The 22,081-nt window shown below is 51.8% G+C and overlaps 9 protein-coding genes across 9 annotated transcripts; 4 read left to right on the plus strand and 5 right to left on the minus strand.

The window, feature by feature from the left end:
- Positions 1–1,123: 1,123 nt before the first annotated feature.
- Positions 1,124–2,728, plus strand: SMAC4_02730 (uncharacterized protein; the record flags this gene model as incomplete). Its single annotated transcript, XM_003352247.2, has 3 exons — positions 1,124–1,403; positions 1,493–1,609; positions 1,765–2,728. The coding sequence occupies 3 exons, from the start codon at positions 1,124–1,126 to the stop codon at positions 2,274–2,276; spliced, it is 909 nt and encodes a 302-aa protein (XP_003352295.1). The 3' UTR covers positions 2,277–2,728.
- Positions 2,729–2,735: 7 nt separating this feature from the next.
- SMAC4_02729 (uncharacterized protein) lies at positions 2,736–3,889 on the minus strand. Its single transcript, XM_003352246.2, has 2 exons — positions 3,175–3,889; positions 2,736–3,093 (listed from the first exon to the last, which is right to left on the minus strand). Exons 1-2 carry the CDS (start codon positions 3,802–3,804, stop codon positions 3,007–3,009), a joined length of 717 nt encoding a protein of 238 aa, XP_003352294.1. The 5' UTR covers positions 3,805–3,889; the 3' UTR covers positions 2,736–3,006.
- A 2,185-nt stretch (positions 3,890–6,074) lies between these two features.
- SMAC4_02728 (uncharacterized protein) lies at positions 6,075–7,451 on the plus strand (the record flags this gene model as incomplete). The annotated part of the gene is made up of 1 exon (XM_003352245.1): positions 6,075–7,451. One exon carries the CDS (start codon positions 6,075–6,077, stop codon positions 7,449–7,451), a length of 1,377 nt encoding a protein of 458 aa, XP_003352293.1.
- A 494-nt stretch (positions 7,452–7,945) lies between these two features.
- SMAC4_02727 (uncharacterized protein) lies at positions 7,946–9,728 on the minus strand (the record flags this gene model as incomplete). Its single annotated transcript, XM_003352244.2, has 1 exon — positions 7,946–9,728. One exon carries the CDS (start codon positions 9,726–9,728, stop codon positions 8,130–8,132), a length of 1,599 nt encoding a protein of 532 aa, XP_003352292.1. The 3' UTR covers positions 7,946–8,129.
- A 437-nt stretch (positions 9,729–10,165) lies between these two features.
- On the minus strand, positions 10,166–14,296 carry SMAC4_02726 (uncharacterized protein). Its single transcript, XM_003352243.2, has one exon. The coding sequence runs from the start codon at positions 13,859–13,861 to the stop codon at positions 10,706–10,708; it is 3,156 nt and encodes a 1,051-aa protein (XP_003352291.1). The 5' UTR covers positions 13,862–14,296; the 3' UTR covers positions 10,166–10,705.
- A 161-nt stretch (positions 14,297–14,457) lies between these two features.
- On the plus strand, positions 14,458–16,092 carry SMAC4_02724 (uncharacterized protein). The gene has a single exon (XM_066089833.1). It carries the CDS (start codon positions 14,887–14,889, stop codon positions 15,790–15,792), a length of 906 nt encoding a protein of 301 aa, XP_065946153.1. The 5' UTR covers positions 14,458–14,886; the 3' UTR covers positions 15,793–16,092.
- Positions 16,093–16,202: 110 nt separating this feature from the next.
- Positions 16,203–17,072, plus strand: SMAC4_14175 (uncharacterized protein; the record flags this gene model as incomplete). Its single annotated transcript, XM_003352242.2, has 3 exons — positions 16,203–16,619; positions 16,706–16,821; positions 16,907–17,072. 3 exons carry the CDS (start codon positions 16,203–16,205, stop codon positions 17,070–17,072), a joined length of 699 nt encoding a protein of 232 aa, XP_003352290.2.
- Positions 17,073–17,126: 54 nt separating this feature from the next.
- SMAC4_02723 (uncharacterized protein) lies at positions 17,127–18,076 on the minus strand (the record flags this gene model as incomplete). Its single annotated transcript, XM_003352241.2, has 2 exons — positions 17,127–17,680; positions 17,818–18,076. 2 exons carry the CDS (start codon positions 18,074–18,076, stop codon positions 17,472–17,474), a joined length of 468 nt encoding a protein of 155 aa, XP_003352289.1. The 3' UTR covers positions 17,127–17,471.
- A 2,550-nt stretch (positions 18,077–20,626) lies between these two features.
- Positions 20,627–21,520, minus strand: SMAC4_02722 (uncharacterized protein; the record flags this gene model as incomplete). Its single annotated transcript, XM_003352240.1, has 1 exon — positions 20,627–21,520. One exon carries the CDS (start codon positions 21,518–21,520, stop codon positions 20,627–20,629), a length of 894 nt encoding a protein of 297 aa, XP_003352288.1.
- Between the last annotated feature and the right edge of the window lie 561 nt (positions 21,521–22,081).

Here is a 22,081-nt window from a genome sequence, read left to right on the forward strand (position 1 = left end):
TGAGTGATGGTTGAGTTGGTGGGTTTTGATGTTGTGATTCTGCTTTGTTGGTTCTGATGCGGATGATTGAGGTTTTTGGTGAAGGTAACGGGAGTAAGGTCGAGTCTTTATATCCTACCCATTAACCTACTCGAGACTCCATCCATCCAGAACCATGGATGCTGAACACTGCACTGCAATCTGTGACGACCGAAAGTGGTTGACCCCGAGATGCAACGACGCTTACCTCCACGATGATGGCGGACTTGGCTAAGATGGGAGGTTGACGCCATCCTAGAGTAAACACTCAGATCTTCCAGTCGGCCCGCCTGTACTGATGATGACTGGATGTTGCTCCTGGTCTTGACCGCTTCGAGAGAACAAGGACATAACCGCCCAGGACGACGAGATCTTTAAAGTAAGCAAATTATGACTAAATGGAGATTTGCATCCACCTTAACTCGATGTTGACCACCAGATCAGAGAACAGAATATGCGGTCAAGTCGTTGTTAACGGGGATGCCGAGTTGACAAACAACACCCCTTCAACGGGTTTTTGCCTTTTAGGGACAAGTCCGTCTTCGCCTCACGCAGCTGTTCCAAAGAGAAAACACCGACACAATTGGAGCGTGAAATGCGATTGGTCAAGATTCGATGGTGATGGCTTCATGATGCTTACGACGCTCCTTGTCCCCAAGAGGGAACAGCAGGAAAATTACAGGCAGCATATTTACCATATTCCACTGGTGAGCGGTGTGCCTTAAAAGATTTGAGTACAATCTGGAAGGACCGATGCACGTTGTCGGGATTTTGCGCGGGATATCAGATGATGTTGTGTCGGCTTCAGCCGTTGTACAAGTTTGGCGGGGTGACCAGAAAGCGCCAGGTGCGACACTCGTACTGTTTGTACATTCCGATACACCACGGAGTTTTTTCAACCACACCGACGATGAAGATGGAGTATTTCCACTTTGGGCCAATATCCGAAGCACCAAAACCAAGAGCTTTCCCGCGTCAAAATGTTAAAAGAACTGAAGGACCGAATACCCTTTTGCTCAGCACAGCGCCTCAAAGGCTTTTCCACAGTGCTTCTTTTTCTTCTTGCCCATTCGCCGTGTCATTCATTTTCAAGAATTAGATCACGATGCAATACGAAAAGGTCCCAGACATTGAGACCTCTTCTTCAGACTCCCTTTTACACTCCAGATCTACACCCGACACTCACGAAGCACACCACTACTGTCTTGTAGAACCAAAGCTAAAAAGAGTTTGGAGAGTACTGCGTGATGATGAGTGGCCTAGGGCCGCGAGGATTCTCGTCGTCATCAACACAGCTCTGAGCATCGGGCTCTTATGCCTGTATCTCCAAGCGCTATGGAGGATACATGCCTCCCCATTCTACCGAGCACCGAAACCTCCTTATTGTAAGCCCACAAACAAACTCAACTAACCCATAGCATGCATTGACTTGATTGGAGTCACGCGAACTAACAGAGCCCCGAAACTTCTACAGCACCTCTCCTAGAAGATGGAGTGATAGAGTACGAAAACAGGCGCTTCCACCCCGACCGCATCTTCCAGCAAGACCCTTCACCGGCCGTTGACAAAGCATGGGAGTCCATCCTCGGGCGTATGTCTCCCGTCTCTTCTCCCCTTCTCCTTCCGCCTTTGACTGACTCTTTCCCCTTCTTTTGTCCTCCCACACCCTGCACCCCAAGCTCACTTTGTTTACCTACCACCTCTTTGTCTGCCCTGCTAACATTCACCTTTGCCTCCACCGTATAGCAAGCGACGGCGTCCTCCGCCTCCCCCTCTCCATCTCCCGCAAGATCGGCTACCCCTCATCCGAAATTTTCTACGCGCCCGGCTCCTACATCTACGGCGTCTCCATGTTCCACCAGCTGCACTGCCTAGACATCCTGCGGCGTTCCTTCTGGCGAGAGACCTATTTCCGCAACACGTCGGACGCAGAATTCCACGACCACCGGGCGCACTGCTTGGATTTTCTCAGACAGGCCATCATGTGCAACGGGGATGTGACCATGACGTACTGGTGGAATAAGAACTATACTTACACGGACCAGCAGACGGGCGAGGAAAGGTATACGGAGGAGTATCTGAAGATGGATAGGAAGGAGAGGGCACAGGGGACGAAGCTGTTGTGGGATGTGGAACATCAGTGTAGGAGCTTTGAGAGGATTCACGAGTGGACGGGGAGGCATCAGTTGAGGGATGAGGAGTATTGGAAAGAGGCGCCGGGGTTCAAGAAGACGGAGGGTGAGCATGGGGTGTTTTAGGACAGGACAGAGAAGGCAGATAGAAAGACATGAAGAATAAGAAGGAATGGGAGAGGGATGGGGAAAGAAGGCGGATGGGAGAAAGTTATGAGGCAGTGTGTGACAGTGTGTATGTGGGAAAAGGGAAATAGTATGTACAAGTCCGTCCGCCTTTTCATCCCATCCTCAGCTCTTACCCCCTTTACGCACCATATAAGCTCCCGCCCCAGGTCCTACTCCCAGCGCGGTTCCAATTGGCCAAATGGTCGAGCGGTTCTGTGCCATGAAAACATTGCCGGGTACGTGGTATCCCGTGGTACAGTTTTCGTAGGTCTGCAGCTGGAGCATGGTGGTTTGGTCCCCCAAGTCTCACTGGGCGACTGAGCTTTTTGCAATTCTTTTGCACGTTTGGCAGGCGTTCAAAATTCCATGGGCACTTTATTTACATTTCCCCTCCATACTTGCATGATTATGAGCAAGAATCATACGTGTCAAATGCCAAATGGAGAGAAGAAGGCGATTGAAAACGGCCATGCATGGACGAGGAATCGATTTACCCAGGTATTATGTTCGGATTCAAGGTAATGAAGTTATGTACAAGAATATGGTCGGCTATGTGCGGAGTTTGAGGACCTTCCCCCTGATTGACCAAGTGATGCCATCAAGGTCGCGGTCACCAGGTGAAACAAAGAGTGTCCTTCTCCTTTTCACCAGTATGCTATCACTTTTCCACTCGCATCCCGTTAGACATTTAGCAAGTGAAAACACTGGGGCCAGGGACGGTGTAAGAGGTGACGGGAGGCCAGTAGATGTTGATCTTGACTCCGGGGTCAGAACCCTATGAAACAAAACAAAACATGTTAGCAATCATCTCACCACCTCTCTCCATGACATTCCGTGTAAGAATGGTTGCACATACCGAGTAAGCCCCAGGGAAGCTGACAGTCGAAGGGGTCTTGGCGCCAGTTCCTCCAACGACATTAAGCTGGGCGCACTCCATATAGAACTGCGCACCAGGATAGTTGCCCGCCGAATGCAGGGCAATCATCTCCGCTCTGAGGAGGTACTGTCCGGGGGCAATGCATTCGGGGATCTTGATGCTCTGGCGGCCCTTGCCGTTGATGACGCGCTCGGTGCCCCAGACGCCGTTGGCGTCCATGCCGTCCTGCTGGATCTTGAACCAGCCGTTGCCGACGCCGCTGTCGGTGGCCGCGTTGTCGACCTTCTTGAGGTAGGCGATGGTCGGGCCCTTGTGCGTGCTGTCCATGACGTCCGCCGGGGAGTCGCCCGTGGTGCTGAGCATGTACCGCCAGATGGCCGTCACGTTGGTGCCGGCCTGGACCGTGATCACCTTGGAGGTCGAGCCGACCGTGTTGGGCGAGCCGTTGCAGGCAATGGAGGCCGAGGTAACGTCCTCGATCGGTCCGTTGTAAGTGGGCACGCGCACGCCCTGGCCGAGGCCTTGGTTAACGCCGCCGACTTCCAGAGAGGAGAAGATGGTGTGGGCGCTGGCCGCGCTGGCAAGCACGAGAGGGGCGAGGACCTTCATGGTGATGGGGTGAGGAGGAATGAAGTTGGAATCTGCTCAAACTTGCTCGTGGTGGATCATCAGCGCTTGAGGTTTGAGGTCATCGTGGGTATTTATACTCGAGTGTCGCCCCCGATTTCTTCTAGTCGTTATCTTCCCCGGATTCCTTGTTTTTTTTTTGCCCCATATGGACGACATCAGCGGCTCACGGCTTCGTTGAAGCCACCAACATGGCTATCAAGAAAATGTCGAGGCGTTGGCGACACGCAAATACCCATGTTTTACGGATTCCTTCCAGATCTTGCCGTCTGGGCAACATCCCCGGTTTGGTGTAAGACAGCCAGGATGGCATTCCCCGCGTTCTTGGAATCCCCACCCGGAGTATGACGGTCCGGCCCGAGTTTAGTTATGTCCCGGCAGCCTTACCGATATCCCCGAGAGCGACTGAGCCAAGGCTCTGGGCTCTTGTTTCGGACTTTCGACGACGCTTCAATGTATCGTCATATCTTGATTCAGGGATCTTGGCCGTGGCTTAGAACACGGAAGAGCTTGTTGAAGAAGCGATCACCCATGTAGTTTTGAGGAGCCTCTTCCGGGACTCCGTTCCCTAACCCACAACTTGGATGTCATAAGCAGGCAACCCCTGGAGTTTATCGAGGCATGGTCACTCTGCCATGAATGGAATGATCTTTCGTACGGTGACGATTTGGTCTAGCGGGAAGCGATTCCCTTCTGTTAAACAGGCGATGATGATGACGGTGGAGATCTTTCGAGCTGTTTTGTGAAAGAGCCTAGAAAGTTTGATGTTATTATTGCTTTCATGAAGCGAACGAAAAATGACTGAAACAATTCTGGTGTTCTCTGGTTCTCCGATCCTTTCTTCCATCAGTTCTTTCACCGCCCGTTCCTTCCAAAAATATATTAGTAAATCAGTCTTGATCACCGCCTCCCGAACCCAACCGACAATAGAGAGCAACACGAGAAGGAGAAACCCGTTTTGGCTGAAACTCTCGGATGTCAAAAGCACAAAGGACTTGCGGTTCTTCTCTTTTTGCAAACCAGAAGGATGAGTTTTCTGAGCCAGCAATTCCAACTAACAAGCAAGCACAAGTTCGTCCTTCTCAAATCATCAGGTCCAGTCCACATTGATCGCCCCTTTCTCAAAAGTTCCATCTGGGCTTGAACAACGTTGAATTTGCTGCTGAGATGGAAGGTGAACAAAAATCAGAAACATCAACGTACCGCCTTCTGCGACATAAGGTACACCTGCCAAATGCAACAATCAACAGACCATTCAAGGCAGGCACGCGCTATCCGCAGCTACAAGTGCTTGCACCTACCTACCTACCCAAGGTAGAGGTAGCCACCATGCATGCATACAAGGTACACTTTCCCTGAGATTCTGCCGGCTTTTATGCGAACATCACGCAGGGCTCATTCCACCTCTGAGCCCGAAGCCATGGGGGAAGAGACAAATCATAATCTGTTGAAGAAGTCTAACTCTCATATGACGATATCCATCACCGTGACTGGGCCATCATTATCACCATACCTACCGTAGCCACAGTTCCTCGAGGCATCTCTGTGTGTACAGACTATGTGCAGGTCGTGTGAGGAATGCAAGTGGCTTTAATGTTCTCCTGACCTCTTTTGCACCTTGCCGTGGCCAGCTAAATGGCAAGCGCCTCAGCAGATTTCTAAAGGAGTGTCATTCAGTTTGACTTCATTTGGGAGAAGTCACCATGTTGAAAATTGAGATAAAGATGTGGTCATCCCTTGCTCGACGACTGTAATATGGAAGCTTTGGTCCCTTTGTTTTCCTTTTCACTTTGTAATTTTTGAATGTCTTCATCAAGATGACTTCACTTGAGATCACTCATTAAAACAAGAAGTTAGCTTTGCATGGGGCGGACGCAGGAAGGGTTTGACTTAGAGGTAGCCAGCCTTCTTCGAAGAACGGAGATGATGGAGATGATGGGAGATGGGAAGAAGGATGACAACGGGGTGATGGAAGGCTTCCCAAGTTGTTGAAAGGACCCACGAGACTAGGCCATAGGTTCAATATAACGATATCAAGAATCATCCTCATCCTGAAGGCTTCCTTGTTCCGCTCCCCGTCGACTGTTTTGGATACACGACCGGAAGCTCTACTCCCCATGTCAGCCCCCGACATCGTGAACATCTTTGACATCCGTCGACACTCCTCCCCCACCACCACCACCACCACCACCACCACCACCACCAAGCCCCGCCATTGCCAAGCCATATTCCATCATCCTCAAAATACCATAATGAAACCCAGAAGGACTCTGTCCTTACTAGCATTACCCATCACCTCCGTCAAAGCCCAAACCACCACCGACCACCGTCCCACCCTAACCGAAACCCTGCACGCCCACAACGACACCCTCTCGACGCTCAACAACTACATCCAGACCCAACAGGCCCTCTTCGCCGCCATCAACGGGACCTCCGACATCACCATCCTAGCGCCCAGCAACCATGCGCTGGACGGGCTGTTCAGCAACTCGGCCATCATGGACGACTTCAACTCGGACCCCGACTTGGTCGAGGCGTTTTGGAATTACCATGTGTTGCGGGGAGTGTGGTATACTTCGAATTTGACTGCCGGGACTGGTGCTGGGACCTCCTCAGGGGCAGCGGCAGCGGCAGCGAAGAAGAGACGAAAAAGGAAGAGGGATGGTGGTAACGACGTGGTAGACGAAAGCGGGATAGACGGGAACTCCCTGTTTATCCCTACCTTGTTAGCACCGGGTATTACTCCCTATGCTAATGTATCTGGTGGTCAGAGGGTTATTGCTCGCTCTTCCAGCTCCTCCAGCAGCAGCGACAGCGACAGTGAGCCAGTAGTCTCCTTCTACTCCGGCATCACCGGCTCAGGCGGTTCTCAACAAATAACCAAGTCAACAATAACGCACGCCAACTTTAACTTCTCGGGAGGAACGATTCACATCATCGACCATGTTTTGTCTTTGCCTTCGAGGTTGAATGATACGCTGGCTTCTTTTAGTCCTTCTTCTTCTTCCAGTTCCTCTTCCAGCTCGTCCGGCTCTTCATCCACAACAAGCCAAGACGACTCCTCACCAGAAAATAGCCTCTCCCTAACAGCCTCCGTCGGCGCTCTATCCCGTGCAAACCTGACAAACCTCTTCAACACCCGCCAAGACATCACCATGTTCGTGCCCTCCAACGAAGCCTGGGACCGCGTGGGCAGCGTGGTGTCGGACATGGACGAGGACGAGCTGGCGGATATTATGGGCTATCATATTTTGAAGGTGCAAGGGACGACGAGCGGGAAGGTGTTTTATAGTGATTTGTTGGAGAGTATCGGTAGTAGTGATGCAAGCAGCGATGGAAGCGATGGGGATGTTAGTGGTGATGTGACCGGCGGCGGTGGGTCAGAGAAAGATGAGGATGGGCGGCAGCAGCAGCAGGAGATTGAAAAGGATTATGAGACGGTGGAAGGGGGGACGGTTAAAGTGAGGGTTGTTGATGGGACTTCGACGACGGGTGGTGGTGGGACGGATGCTGAGGATGATGCTGGTGATGCTGGTGAAAGTAGCAAGCAGGTGTTTGTTAATGGGGCGAGGGTGGTCAAGAGTGATGTGTTGGTGGAGAATGGGGTGGTGCATGTTGTTGATGGGTGAGTCCTCCCTTCCTTCCTTCCTTCCTTCCTCCCTTCCTCCATATTCACTCTCGCCTTGACTGACCACCTGGCACATCCGCATGCCTAATCCACATCAGTGTTCTCAACCCAAATAACTCAACAGCAACACCGATTCCAACAGCTAGCATGGAACCTGTCGCTTGGGAAGGCGCGACGACCACGAACAGCGTTCCGTTCACTTCAGGCGTTCAGGCGCCAACTACCTCCTTAGGCGGAAATGGTGGTGGTAGTGATGGTGTGGTCACGGTCACGTCGACAATAACAGAGGGCGGACCGTCACCTCCTGCAGAAACGTCGTCTGGGGCTGCGAGAAATACCGTTACTGTTGCGGTTGGGATGATGCTCTTGTGGGGTGGCGTTTGTGTTTTTGCAAATCTGTAGTCTCCTTTATGGTAGAAATGCTTTTTGTGATTTTCTTTTCGTCCGTAAATAGCGTATCAGTAAACACATTTACTATCTTGTCCGATGGCTTGCTTCGACGATATTGATATTTGGTGCCAGAACATAGGTTCTTCTGTATGCCAGCTAGGGTATCTATACAATGCTTCCATCTTCAGTTATAACGACTGTCCAAGATGCAACTCAGCCATGCCAACCTCCTTTCTTTGTTGATTGATTGTAGGATAGTTTCGCATATACATGTACACCTCTACCCCTCTCACAAACGCCAGTACCTCCTTCCGCACTCATCCCTCTTAGATTGATGACCGTAGTAGCTCAGGTATTCGACCTCGGCCACCGCCTCCTCCCAGACCATGTCATCGGGTGTATACCCGTTCCTAAGCGGGCTTGGGTTGGTAGGTTGGTGAAGCTGAATTTTCTCTTCGGGTTCCAACTGTGTGGCCGACCAAGCACTACCCCATCCAGTCTCACAGCCATCATCCTCCCCAGCTCCATCGGGCCAAACAGAATCAACATCGTCTTCGTGTCCGTCTGTACCATAGGTCTCTCCCCAATCACCCTGCCTATATAATATGGGCTTGGTAGTACCCTCCCGTTCGGTGTCCGCAGATTCATCACCCTGCAAGCCAGCCGAATTCGATTGCGGAGAAACAGCATCATTCTCCCAGCTCTGATGTTGTGTCTCCTCTGTTGCTCCCTCAGTCCACTGCGCCTCACCGAAACCAACGCTGTTACAGCTCCAGTCCTCTGATGGCATCCTGTTGCTGCATTCAATCTCTCTCATCCTCTCCTCCACCTCCGCCCGTCTCCTGCTCCGCCGATTCTGTCGTCGGATCTCATTCCGGTACTCCTGCATTTGAAACTGATAGTCGATTCCTCTGATCATGTACTCGACTTGTTCGATGTGTCTGTTGAAAAATCTGTGTTCTGCTGGGGTGACGGTAAAGGGCCTTAGCGAGTACGTAGAAGCGGCTGAGGAGGAAGTGTCGGGGGGTGGCGTGGGTGGGCAGTGGGAGGGGAGGAGGTTCAATAACGGTAGAGATTTGGAACGACGGGGTAACTGAAAAAGCCTCGAGTTTATGGGCATAAATAAGGTGAGGTTGGGTTGCCTGTGGGATGTTGGGTGGTTGCGCTCGTCCGTGGATATTGGGCTTGCAGTGACGGAATACTCGCGGCAAGGAGAGCTGGGTGGTGTGGTGAACTTGTCTGGCGAGTCGTCCTTTGATGGTTCCGAGCCGGATGCCATCTGTTGAGGCCTTGCAGTGTTGTCCCCTTCCCTCTTTGTGGTTTCTGGACCGCTGAATGTGTTTTTCCCATCGTCCATATGTCCTTGCTCTTTGCCCTTGGTGATGTAATCCAATGCGAATGCCGCCGAGAGTGGTGTTAAAGGTCCTCCTGAATAGTGTACACTCGTATCCATAGCCTTGCCCTTGTCAGTATGCTCAAACTGGTGAACTTCTGTGGTGGTAGAAACTCTGTCATCTTGTTGCTCCAATTCCACTTGATCCGATCGTTTCTCGTCGTTCTCGCCATGGTCCGAAGCATCATCCTCCCAAATGCCGTTCCTCTCAAGCCCACAACGCCATTGAGTAACACGGGCATACGATTCCTCGGATGAACTGTTCTCGGCGTGCTCCCACTCGCACAGATCCTCGTCGGAATCGTCGGTGTCGTCAGTGTTATCAACGTCATCGTCTATACACTGGTCTGTATCGGAGTCTGGGTGGTCGGTGGTGGCATCAGTGGTAGCGGCAGCGGCAGCGGCAGCCTCGATCCTAGGCCTCAGCTGTTCTGTCAAGAGGTCGTGGTACAGCTCGAGGCGGCGGCGCATGAGACATCGATATTCGTAGGACATGGTGTTTGTGTGTCGCCAATGGGGGTTGCTTGTCCGAGTTTGATGTGAATGCACAAGACTTTCTCCAAGGCTTGATCTTGTAAGATGGTAAAGATGTCAGAGGGTTTTGGATTAGAATGTCTTTGTGATTTGGGAAAGGTTCAATTTGAAACCGGAGTTGATGGGAGGCAGAGAAGACGGCAGCTGCCAGCTATTTCCACTGGTGGCCAGATGACCCTGCCTTGGATGGAAACAATGAAGAAGTTGGAGTGACTTGGCGATGGTAAATGAATGGGATCAAAGGTTCGGTGACTCCACGAAGACAGTCTGACCCTCTCTCCGTGCTCGTGCTCGAATTGTGTCATATCAAGCAAAGAACGGATCATGAGTGGGATCAGCTCTCCAGGCTCCCGCTCCTGAAACTAGCTCACTGCGAGGCGGTTTCCCAATTTCAAGTGAATAGGCAAATAGAGTGGATTCCCTCCTTCCGCATCGTACACCTGCTCTTTCCCCGTTTGACAGTCTGTCGGTCTTGCCCATGTGTAGAGCTTCATCGCAATAACCGCAATGGTTCTTAAAGCGAACCTGCGTGCCTGATCCATCTCAGCTCGGATAAGGCAATGCAGTTGATCCTCTGACACTCCATGTCAGCGTGATGTCGATGTTTCATCGCTGCCACGCTTTCGTCTACTTCTCAACCTTTTCCCATGACTGGATTGATCACCACCAACGGAAAGCACCATCCCATGTGTAAATGAACAGATACAACCAGAACTCCGATAGACAAACGACAAAGGTATCACACCTACCCTCTGACTGATACAGTATTACGTTATGCCGACAAACATGGTAGTACAACTCAAACCCAAAGGCTCAACCCCCATTTCCAATCATGAAGCCATCAGTGTTTCCCGTACGCCAAGGATGCTGCCCATATATCCTGTACTACTCCAAAATGTTCATCTAGAGTATCCCCTCAGGGAGTCCGTCATTTCGTTTCAATCTCCCCTCCTCCGCAAAAATAACTCCAGCACAGCGCGCTGCCTCTCCTCCACCGCCTTTCTCTCCTTATCCTTCATGCCCTTCTGCATCGGCACTCTACATACCAATTCCCCAAACACCTCTGCGAAACTCCTCTCCTTGGCTTGCCTGGCCGCTATCGCAGCCATTGCTTGCCCCGCCGACCCAGACGATGTGTTTCTCTTCACAAGTCCAGCGGTGAGAGACCGCCTGTTCAGCATACTAAGCCTCACAGGAGTGTCCGATTTGAGGAGTTCCAGGTCTGATTTAGTGACGGGGGAAAGATCAGTGGTGATCTTGGCTAGGGTGGCCGTTAGGAAAACGAAGGAGATGTTGTGGTTGGGAGCGGTGGAGAGAATGTCGAGAATGGTACCCTTGTCGTCTTCGTAGGCTGTTTCTTGCTTGGAGGCGGCGGTAGCTCCCTGACCTAGGGAGACGAGAGAAGCTTGTTCGATCCGTGACCAGAGGGACGTGGTAATAATACCGTCCGTAAGGCCGCGGAGGAAGAGCTGGAGAACCTCGGCAACGGTCTCAAGACGCTCGATGGCAGGGACCTCGGCGGGAAAGGCGTCGACAATGTGAGCCATGCCTACGTCAAGGGCATCGATAAGGTCGGCGGCGCGAGAGGCACGGAGGGACTTGTCAGTAACTCGCCAAGTGTCTTGTTCGAACGGCCAACCTGATGCTCTAGGTACCTTATACTGTTCAAGCATCTGCTCGTCTGCCAAGACGCGCTCTGTGACCGCTTCCAGGGCCTCGGTGAGTTTGAACAGCTCTCTGGGTGCGGCGCAATGGACGTCCATTTCTTCAGGAACGGACATGACCTTACCGCCGTTCTTCTCAGTCAGGGAGTGAACGAATTTGCGCAGACCACCTTCAGGTACCCGGATCAGCTCGTCGATGGAGCGACCGATGCAGGTAGGCATCCAGACACCACGCACAGGAATGAAGTGATCCCGACCATCGGTTACTCGAAGGATAAGAACTTCCTCTAACCTATCCTTGCCACTGTTGAACACTCTAGCCTGCTCTACTTCGTTGATGTTGACCTCTAACCGTGCCCTAACCGTTTCACCGGGCTCTAGTGTCACTTCCTTGCCCAGATCTGGTAGCTGCGAATCATCGATGGCTGGTTCTGAAGAGATGAAGGACGTCTTCAGCCACGGAGGCGGGCTGGGACCATCTTCTTTGCCAGGAGAAGGCTTTTCGACGAACGAAAAAGTGCATGCAACCCGGCCTGTATTTGCCAGTGTCAGTGTGGCGCTTTGCTTTTGTAGGAAGCGAACCTCGCCGAAGTCCACGAGTTCTTCGGCGGAGTCTTGAGAACCACCAGGACGTCCCGGTCCTCGGATGTCGCGCGAGTCGTTGACCACCGTAAGGGACGGGCGGCCCTCATTTTCGGCGCGATCTAGTTCCCAGGCCACCTCTGCGTGGACCTTTGCTTTTAGGTCGGACACAACAGCGTCATAGTTTAGGGTAAAGATGGATATGATGGGCTTGTGGTCGGAAGATGTGATCCTTTGGTGAGACGTGTAGATGTCCTGGCGTATCCTATCCACCCAGTCATCTCTGTCGTGCTGGTTATCACCTTCCTCGCCCTCGTCGTATTCATCGTATTCCAGCCGTGACACATCTGGAGCGTGATCTTCATCGCCGTCGTTATCCGGGTCATAGTCGAAAAGCACCTCGTCATCATCTCCGGCCTCGTCGATACCGCGAGCTTTCATTTCTTCATCCTTTTTGCGTGCGTCCTCGGCATCCTTGATCTTCTTGTCATACGCCTCCTTATCCTTGCGGGTGCGGTAGAGGATTCGATCACACCAACTAGGGGCCCGCCTTTTCTCGCTCGAGTCGAAGAGTCCAACAGTGCCGACGTCGTACTTGTAGGATGGGAGAAAGGAGATGCTGCCCTCATGCCATCCGTCATGGAACAATTTCTTTTGCTTAATCAACCGGGTGAGCTGATCGTGGGGAAGCAACGAGTCCAGCGTTGCTTGCAGTGAAGTAGGGTCATCGTGGGGATCTGGCAGGAAGTCGTCAGGATCGGGAAGCGCATCCAAATCAGAATCACTGTCATAGTCGGTCTTCTTGCTGTATCCTGTGGAGTGGGTCGTGGTTGACTTTTCATCATCATTCGTCTGGTCGCTGGCGTCGGATGACTTGTCGGCGTGCACAATAACAGGTTCTCCCTCTAGAGAGTTGTCGCGCCTGAACTTTGGCCTGGGAGCACCATATTCTCCCTTTGTGTGCAACATCAAGAGGTGTCGGATGTCGTCACCAGGAAGACCATCGAGACGGAAGTTGAGGTCGCCAAACCAGAAGGCAAAGTCCTCGTCACCGATTTTCTCTTCATAGTCCTCTGACACACCGGCAAAGCTGACGGGCTTGAAGCGTGTGCGGCCGAGGATCTGGCCAACGTCCCAAATACGCCGCTCGTTGTATGCTCCCTCAATACCACTGGCAAGGTGGCAGTTGACAAAGACCAACCTTGTGGACTCGCCCAGGATGATGCGAGTTACGACAGCGCCCTTGTTGCCCATATAGCCAAGAAGGCCTGTGCCGACACTGACGGTGCTCACGTTGCTGATGGTCGGCGCCACCTCTGGAGAGGCATAGATGAGGAGCAAAAGGCCAGTCATTTGCTCGGAGGCAACGAGTTTGTAGCCTGGGGGAAGAGCGGCGTCGAGAGCAGTCTTCCACTTTTGGGTAACCCCTTCATCTCCAGCGTACACGCGACTGACGTACTGGCTTGCCGTGTTCAGGTCAACCACCTCTTGCAATCCTAACACATAGAGGCCAATCTTATCCCCGCCAAGTATGTGTACCCCATCCTCTCCATCTGAATTCCCCTCGATGGCCCCGTTATTGTTGAGATCGAGCGTGGCTAGCGCAGTGTCGATTCCCTTGCCATCGACAAACCAGCTGGCCAGGTCCTTATCCGTACCAGGGCAAGCAGCAACATTCCAAGTTCCGACCTTGACGCGTATCCGATGGGGACGGGTGTACTCTTCGCGGCGGGCGTAGATAGCCTGGTGTAACGAATGGGGGTTGGTTGTGCCCAGATCAACGGCATCGGTAGTGGCGGACCCTGTACGGGTGCGGCTAAGGGGTGGTGGCCCTTCGGAAGAGGGCATGGTGGCGGCCTTTGTTATATATGTCGAGATGGTTTGATCGTTGTGCTCATTGTCGGGAGAAATATCCGGTAGGAAATATCACAGCACCCAAGACAGCGCAATAGGTGGTAGTCGGTCGAGGTAGTTTATGTCTGGTCGGATGTTACCAAGGCGGTTGGGCACTCGGCAGGGCTTGGAAGGTAATGTCGAGGTGATGATGATCGATGCTGTAGACTCGATAGAGGTAGCGGTGGAGGAGGACGATACGATGACTTTTGTTGATAATCAAGGGATGCAAAGTTGGCGTCTAACCAGGGAAACAAAACCGCATCTACCAGTGCCGAGTCATGGTGTTGATCACGGAGGAAATGTTGGCCATGTTTGGAAATGGACAACAGGATGGAAACTTGGGCGGGGGTTGCCCTGTGACGGATAGGTACCTCCCTAGCGCCCAGCCCAGCTCACAGGGAGATCAGGGTCGCTGGTCCAGTGGACGATGACGCTGTCTCGAGCTTGTCCACTGCCCCTGCTTTTATCAATATCTGACCCACTTTTAACGCTTATCACTTGGCTTTGAGTGGTCAGTCTCTGTAGCTCCCCGGATTTACCCCACCAAATACTCGCGCGGCAGGCACCTCGGCGTTGTCTTGACGCCCAACACATCAATCATCTCGTGGCCGCCGGCTCCAGCTGTGTTCGGTTCCTTTCAGTCGCTACAACACCAATTGCCCTTCATCAATATTCACTACCTCTCTCTACAACTTGTAATACCGGTATTTTCCATCGATACCTTTACGTCTCTACCTCTATCCGAGCGCCGTGCGCAGATACTCAGCTGAGGCGATAACTACTCGTTCTGTCGAATTACTCGTCTACACCCGTATCTACCGTCGACATCATTGACACCGGCGTATCTCGAGCCCATCCATATCACGGACATTGTTCGTTTCCCTCGAACAATCACACACACTTGCGCACACAAAGCCCACACTCACGCCTTGCCCTCTCGATATTTGGAACGTCCCCCATACCCAATAACTACCACCATGAGCGGGAGACCACCCCCTCGCAAGGGGCGCAGCCGCGGCAACAACCACTCCTACAACAATGGCGGCTCCCGAGAAAGCAACGCCCGCTACGCCCAGCAATCCGATTACGATAGCGACGCCATCAACTCGAGCTACGCGGTCCAGCCCAGCGATGCCGAGAACCGCATGTACGACCCCAAAAACTACGTGCCAGAAGTGGACGGTTCGGCTACCTATGCGCACACCACCCGTACCAACTACGAGCTCAACATGTCGGTACTGAAGCGCTACATCTCTGGTCTCCGCCACCTTCCCTTGACCTGCTCCTTCGTCCGGCTCTACGAGTGGTCGCAAACAACAAACTCGTGGGAACTGCGCGATGTCGAGGGTCCCATGTTCCTTTGCGAGTGCGACCCTATCATACTCCCCAACGGTCACGAACTACCACAAACCAACCTCTTTGTGCTGAATCGACGTAGTATGGAGAATCTCACTATCAACCTCTCCAAGGTCGAGATGTACGAGGCCACCAACGAGAAGTTTCTAAGTCTGAAAATGGAGGCCGACGAAGCGGGACCCGGGCGGGCACTCGGCTTTCATCTACACAGCACTGAGGAGAAAGAAGCAGGAGACTCCCAGGGCCAGTGTCCCGTGGAGCATCCCGACTGGGGTCTTATTCAGGACCATTGGGAGAAGGCAAGGGCAGCTTTGAGCGCGGCTAATGACCAGGTCGTCGGAGCCCATTATGAGCAGAGCGTACCGAGCAATGGGTCTGCCGTGGCAGATTATGCACAGGCGCCGGCACCATGGGCATCTCTGGGAGCGTTCGGTGGAAGTAGTGAAGGCAGTTCGCTGGCAGGGAGGCAGTTAAACATCAATGATCTCTTTGGCGCTCAAAGCAGTCAAAGGCATGCGGGAGGTTAGCAACATCTGAGGCCGCCGGGGAAAACGATTGAACTGCTCAATAATCTGCTCAATGATCTGAGGGGTACGAAGGAACCCCCGAAGGAGGGAGAATAGCAGCGTCTGACGGAAACTTGATTTCTTACAGCGAAATATCAAACATAAGGTAGACAGCGAAACCACATTGGTCTATATGCTATGCTTATTTGCTAGCGAGTTACGATGGGAATCAACAAGCCGAGGGACCATCGCGACGTTTCTGAACATGATCGATACTAAGGATCATGATCTTGCCATGCACTGTGTGAATCGCGACTGTATAAACTGTGCCACTAACATTAACATCATCTCAGAATGTACGTCGTTTGCTCATCGCCTTCTTCCCTTCTACACTACATCCTCTTTTATTGATCTCAGCCGGCAACGCCATCATGCCACCCGCAATATCTTCCCCATGTTCAAGGCCATCGTCACCGTCAAACACCATCATTAGCCTACCTGAAAATCTTCGTCAAGTCTTGCAAACTCAAATCGATCTCATCTTGTCGTTTCAGGCTTGGCTCGACAACCAGACCACCCCGATCGGATGTGATGCCTCATCATGGCACAAAGTCAACTACAAGCTGGGATGTCAAGTTCTCGGATACAGGAGCCGCATGGCGGGCTATCAAGGAGATTATCAAGAGCAAAGCCATCGAACGATCTTGGCAATACCCGCCGAGGCATGGAAGCTGCAAGTGCACGAAAGCGAACCTGATGAACCCATGCTCATTATAACGATGGGCGGAGATGACCCAATTGTTGAGGTCAAGTTCGAGAACCGACACCAACTGGAGTCTGCTATGGGGGTATGTTTTGTTCGGTTTGAACGGCTATTCATGGATATGGATTATGGACTACCGCTGATCTTGTACGTCGCGGCCATCATGATCAGGACAAGTACTTCGGCTACATCGCCAAAGTATTCCAAGCCTTTGACCAAGCCGAGAATGATCTCGTCCAACTATTTCGCATGGCACGAGAGATGGCGCTAGAGAGTTCAGACCTTAGGTACGTTTTTATAAAACAGGTCCCTCGTCACTCACTCACCAAGCACCAACTTGGCTAACATCCGACAACATGAACCCACAAGCAGTCAACCACCAGAGGAAACAGTACAGAAACATATCGACTTGCTCAAAGAGTACAACGACATGAAGGATATCGGTCAGCAGCTCATCGGCTTGATTGCTGATAACAAGGGGGTGTCTATCGGTGCTTTATATGAAGATGGGCAGTACGGGGTGACTGCTGATGACTGAACCATCTCTTTTATCATGTGTAAGTGCATTCACTATTCGAAGGCGGTAGTTTTGAGGTATTGAAGGTCTCCTCCCTTTCTTGATGCTAACAGACAACCGAACTTCCGCTGCAGGGTAAGTCCAATATGTACAGACAGACAAGCAAGATTTGCACAAAGCACTTGTGCTATGTACACCACATCACGCCCTGACCATGTCTATAGGTATCAAGGTACCAGTCCAGCTCAGTCCAGGTCCAATCCAGTCAGTCCAGTCCAGCGCCATGGTCCGATCATTCCTCTTCCTCTTCCTCTTTCCAGTTCCGTCCTCGCATTTCATTCATTCATAAGGTATCTCTCATCTCATCCCACATCTCATCACTCTTCTCTATTCCAACTCCCATTTCCAGAGACGGTGCGCTTACTTGCAAGCAACAAAGTTGTTACCGCTAGCGCCAGTGTGGGTGATGAGCATGTCCAAGTTGCCCTTGGAGTCAAAGATGACGCGATCAGCGCCGGGAGAGCCGCCGGTGTAGACGGAGCCGGAAGACAGGATGGGGAACTCGTACCAGGGCTTGGCGGTGGGGAAGCTGAAGCCCTCGTAGTTGTTGTACTGGTGGGGGTAGCTATCTGTTGGTTGGGTGTTAGTATTGATGCGTTGGAGGAGAAGGGGTTGAAGGAGGGGCTGAAGAAGGAGGGGAATGAATGGTGTGGGTGAAAGGAACTGGAAGCAAGCAAGGAAGGAAGGAGGAAAAGGAAAAACGTACTGCTACCAACGGTGGTTCCAGCCTTGTAATAGCCGTACCCCTTGTTCAACGCGGCAGTGACGGCAGAAGAGGTGTAGCAGACGGTACCGCAGGTGTACTGGCAAGCCTGGGCAGTGAAGTCGCCAGTGGTCTCAACAGTCTCGACGGCAATATCGACGATGGCCTCGGGGGCGGGGGCGGGGGCGGCGGCCGGGATGGCGGCGCCGGAGACGGCAACAACCGAAAGGAGGGAAACGAAGGCGGAGAGAAGTTGGACCATTTTGGCGGTTTTTTGGCGGGTTATGAGATGAGAATGAAACCGGGGATGAGAGAGAGAAAGACGGAGGATTTGAGAGGATCTGAAGAGGATCTAGGTATCACACGGTGGAACTGAAGGACGAGGACACAGGAGTCAAGATTACCAGATTGGACTTTGATGGCCCTGGCTTCTTTATATATCTCTGCCTCAAACTCCTCGGGATTATGTCCTCACGGACGTTCGGCCGATGAAGCGTTGTTGAAGCGTGTGTCGATCAACCGCTGGCTCCTTATCCTGAAAGGGAAGGTTCCTGCATCTTGGAAATTGTGGGTAGGAGCCGTCTAAGCAGGTGTGTGGTGTCGTGGGTGGATGAGTGGGTGAGATTGCCGGATTAGGTACGCAGATCAGGAAGGGATGATGGAGACCAAAGTTACATCAAATGTTGAAGCGGGTGGGTGAGATAAGTATGTCTCCTCTTCATGGAAAGCATGGCGGTAAGCGATACACAACAAAGTCGCCCACATATTTGATGGAGATGATCATTCAGGTACACCGACGGGAGATCTCTCGTGGAAAGATTCTTGAGGAACGGAACTTGGCGTCAATTGGTGGTGAGGTGGTGATAAGTGGTGATGGTGGGTTCACAAAAGTTTGGTGGTAGTCTACAAGAACGTCCAACTCTCGATTGTGACTGGATAATCATGTCACTCCTTTGATATTCCCGGAGCTCCAGGTACGTTTCACCCATCTGAACAATATCCCAAACCTTCCCCGCACAGGGTTACCTCATCAATTTTCTATCCCAAACACGTTTGGCGACCATTCAAACCTTGATTGCTTGATGCCCACGGGGAGAGCTTATCGCGTCATGATTGGTTGAATTGGGAAGCTTTGGGCCGGGCATCGCGGCTTCGTTCGGGAATGAAATATTTATTGGAGAAGAAGACGAGAGGTTCAAAAAGCCGGCCTGACGACGACGGCCAAGAACACACAACACACCCAGCCAAATGCCCTGGCGTTTAGTTTCGGCAGATCACCATCCTTGAAACCCATACACTAAAAAAGAACCATTGAATGCACGGAGTCCCCTCTTAGGTTCCTCGTGCGCATCTTGATTTGCTAGCGGGCACCGCTGGTGTTTGCTGGCTAGGTGACTTTGGGAAAAGCGCTGTCGGAGATCGGAGCGCCCCCAGACGGAGCGGCTTTCTAAAGACGGAAGCTCCCTTTTGGCTTCTTGGCGGCTTTTTCTCTTTCACACTCCTATCACAATGTTCCATTGCGCTTGCGATTGCAATGTGGATTCTGTGCTGCATCTTGATCACGTTGAAACTACTGTAACGGGGGCCAAAAAAGATGGGGAAATGCATGCAAGGTGTTTGCGTGTTTGTTTCTCTTCCTTGGCTGCCACTCCATTTCCATGTTTTCCAATCACAGCCATTGCAGGCCCAACTCCAGTCCAGTCCATTATCATCGCAACCCTCTCGTCGTTTCTTGTTACGATCAGGCTTCAGCAGAGGCTTCAGCAAAGGCTTCAGCAAAGGCTTCAGCAAAGGCTTCAGCAAAGGCTTCATCTTTGATGATTTGACCAAAGAAGGCCGAGGAGAGTGCAACACGTGGAAGACTTAACTGGCATCCATTCATCCAAGTCTTGGACGTTGAAATCCAGAAAGTCTGGAAGATGGAAGTACGCATCGCGCGTGTAGTGTATCATCACTCAGCGGTCTACCGTTGCCCATTGATTGAACACCGATATCTTTCATGATGAGCTTCTGTGTAACTCATTTTTGGAACTGGCCCTTGTTTCACTTTGCATCCTGTGCCTGATTTGGGTTGCGATTCGACCCGCGATTTGGGGGTTGGGAAGAGGGGGGGTTGTTATCGCAACCCATCATTCTTGATCGCAATCCATCCACATGCCATCTTCCATCCTTTCCAGACAAGAGAGACGCGTATACATGGCAACCGGCGTGGGGATGAAACTTCTGGACTAGTTATTCTGAAGTAGAAGTAGGTGTCGGATGTCGGCGAAGAGCGATGTGAAGAGATCTCTTTTTATCACTTATCAGATTATCTAGCAGTTGATCACTAGTCTTGGTTACTATCATGGTGTAGCTATCTTTGGCTTCATACCTATCCTGTCTTTCAACAGCCGGGATCTAACTATCTGCGTTCTAGACTAACTCTTACACCTCGACACCTACTTGCTTGACATACGTGTGCCCAGAGAAGCCAAAACCACCTACACTACCAGCAACAGACAATATCCGAGAAAGTGCGTGCATCCTACCTGCTGAACCGTCAGGATTCATAGTCGATAGTCCATACATGGTCGAAGCCCCTTCACCATTAGCTCCAAGGTCCTCACCCTTTTGAGCACCTCAACCTCTACCCAAAAGGCCGAAAGACAGATGACACATAAAAACTCTCCCTCATCATCTTGTTCATATCAGAATGAGCGGCAGATCTTCTCAAGGTTGGGCGCGGGGGGATGATATCTGTGAAAGGAACATCTTCGTGGTCAGTCAGGTACTCTTGAGCTCGAGAAAAGACTGGTCCAGGTCCAGGATAAAGTCAAATCAGGGGTTGGGGCGGCTTACATGTAGCATATTGCTGTTGGTTGTTGATGTGAACAGCCTGCTCACTAAACCTCTTGCTAGTAGTTGTAGAGGCGGCTGTTTCACCTCCATTTGTTCCCCCCGTCCTCCTCCTGTCGTTGACGTCGTAGAAATTAGGTAGAAAATTAGGTTTAGAGATACCATGCCCTGTAACCAGAGCCGGAGCCGAAACCGCAACACCCGACTTGTTCATCTCCTGGTTCCCTCTTTCCAGAGGTAGCTCAGGTAGGTAACTCGGTTCATGCTCACTGACGCCTTCACCAGCAGTTCTACACCGAACCCCAGCCGACCTCAACTCAACTGCCCTCGCACTCACACTCGCGCTCGCGTCGCCATCACCGTCTCCGTTGTCATTTGCCTTTGTCTTCGCCGTTTTTGTCTCCGAATTCAAACTCCCAAATCCAAGTCCGACTTCGACTCTCATCCCAATCGGCACAAACTCCACAGCAAGATTCCCATACCCGTGCCCATTCCCATACCCAGCACCATCCCCAGTACTATCATATCCCCCCTCCATTTCCGCTCTCGCCTCGCTCACGTCCTCCTCCGCAATAGCCCTCTTCAAAGCCATCACTCTCATCACCAAATCTCTCTCCTCCTCTATACACCCCGCACAAGTCCTTTCCAGGCTGTAGTCAATGACTGGTGGAAGGAAGAGAATGTCGGCGGCGGTGGCTATGTGGCATTTACAGTTGTTGTTTTCGTTGTAGTTGGTGCTGCTATTCTCGAGCTCCTCCGCAGAATTGGGGTGGTCTCCGTTGACGTTCCTGGCCGTCCTAACGGTCCTAACGATCTCGGTCCTGTGGGTATCTCCTGGACAAAAGACTCGTTGGCGGTAGGTTTTGCACATATCTTTTTTCTTTCTTTTCGTATTATTAATGGAGTGTTGTGTTGTGTTGCTTCCCTTCGGCCTGCGAAGTGGTAAATCGGCTGGTTGGTTAGTGGGTTGGTTGGTTGGTATATAAGTAAGGAGATTGGGCTGTAGTCGGGAGCTGGATGTTTGGGACGGTTTTGACAAACCTCGCGGAGTTGAAAGGTCTGTGGTAGTGTAGGCAGGTGCGCGTTCTGGATCATGGGGGTGCTGTTTTGCTCGTCTTGAATGCCCTTGGTTTGACGGACGGGATTCAGCATGCGTCACGTTGGCTAACTTGACTGGTCAGGTACGCTGGGTACCAAGTGGAAGGAAGGGAAAGAGTGCACTTCCTCTCTTAATTGTACAAAGAGACATCCATGGGAGCCATTTGTTGTTGCCCGAGTTACTGGTGAAAGGAATGCAAAGTGCCTGTACCGAACAATGGACGGTTCATTGGAGAAGGGCAACAGATTGTCACTCACAGGTAAGTTTCCAGCAACCTGTGATATACGACGGGTATAATATACGGTTTGAAAGATGAAAGTAGGTATATCCAAT

This window comes from Sordaria macrospora, chromosome 2 (assembly GCF_033870435.1).
Source record: "Sordaria macrospora chromosome 2, complete sequence".
Classification (NCBI taxonomy): Eukaryota; Fungi; Ascomycota; class Sordariomycetes; order Sordariales; family Sordariaceae; genus Sordaria; species Sordaria macrospora.

Coding starts and splice junctions, on each gene's coding strand:
- SMAC4_02726 (XM_003352243.2), bottom strand. CDS start 13,861: ATGCCCTCTTCCGAAGGGCCACCACCCCTTAGCCGCACCCGTACAGGG.
- SMAC4_02729 (XM_003352246.2), bottom strand. CDS start 3,804: ATGAAGGTCCTCGCCCCTCTCGTGCTTGCCAGCGCGGCCAGCGCCCAC. Junction 3,094..3,174: donor GCTTCCCTGGGGCTTACTCG/GTATGTGCAACC, acceptor TTTGTTTCATAG/GGTTCTGACCCCGGAGTCAA.
- SMAC4_02724 (XM_066089833.1), top strand. CDS start 14,887: ATGAGCGGGAGACCACCCCCTCGCAAGGGGCGCAGCCGCGGCAACAAC.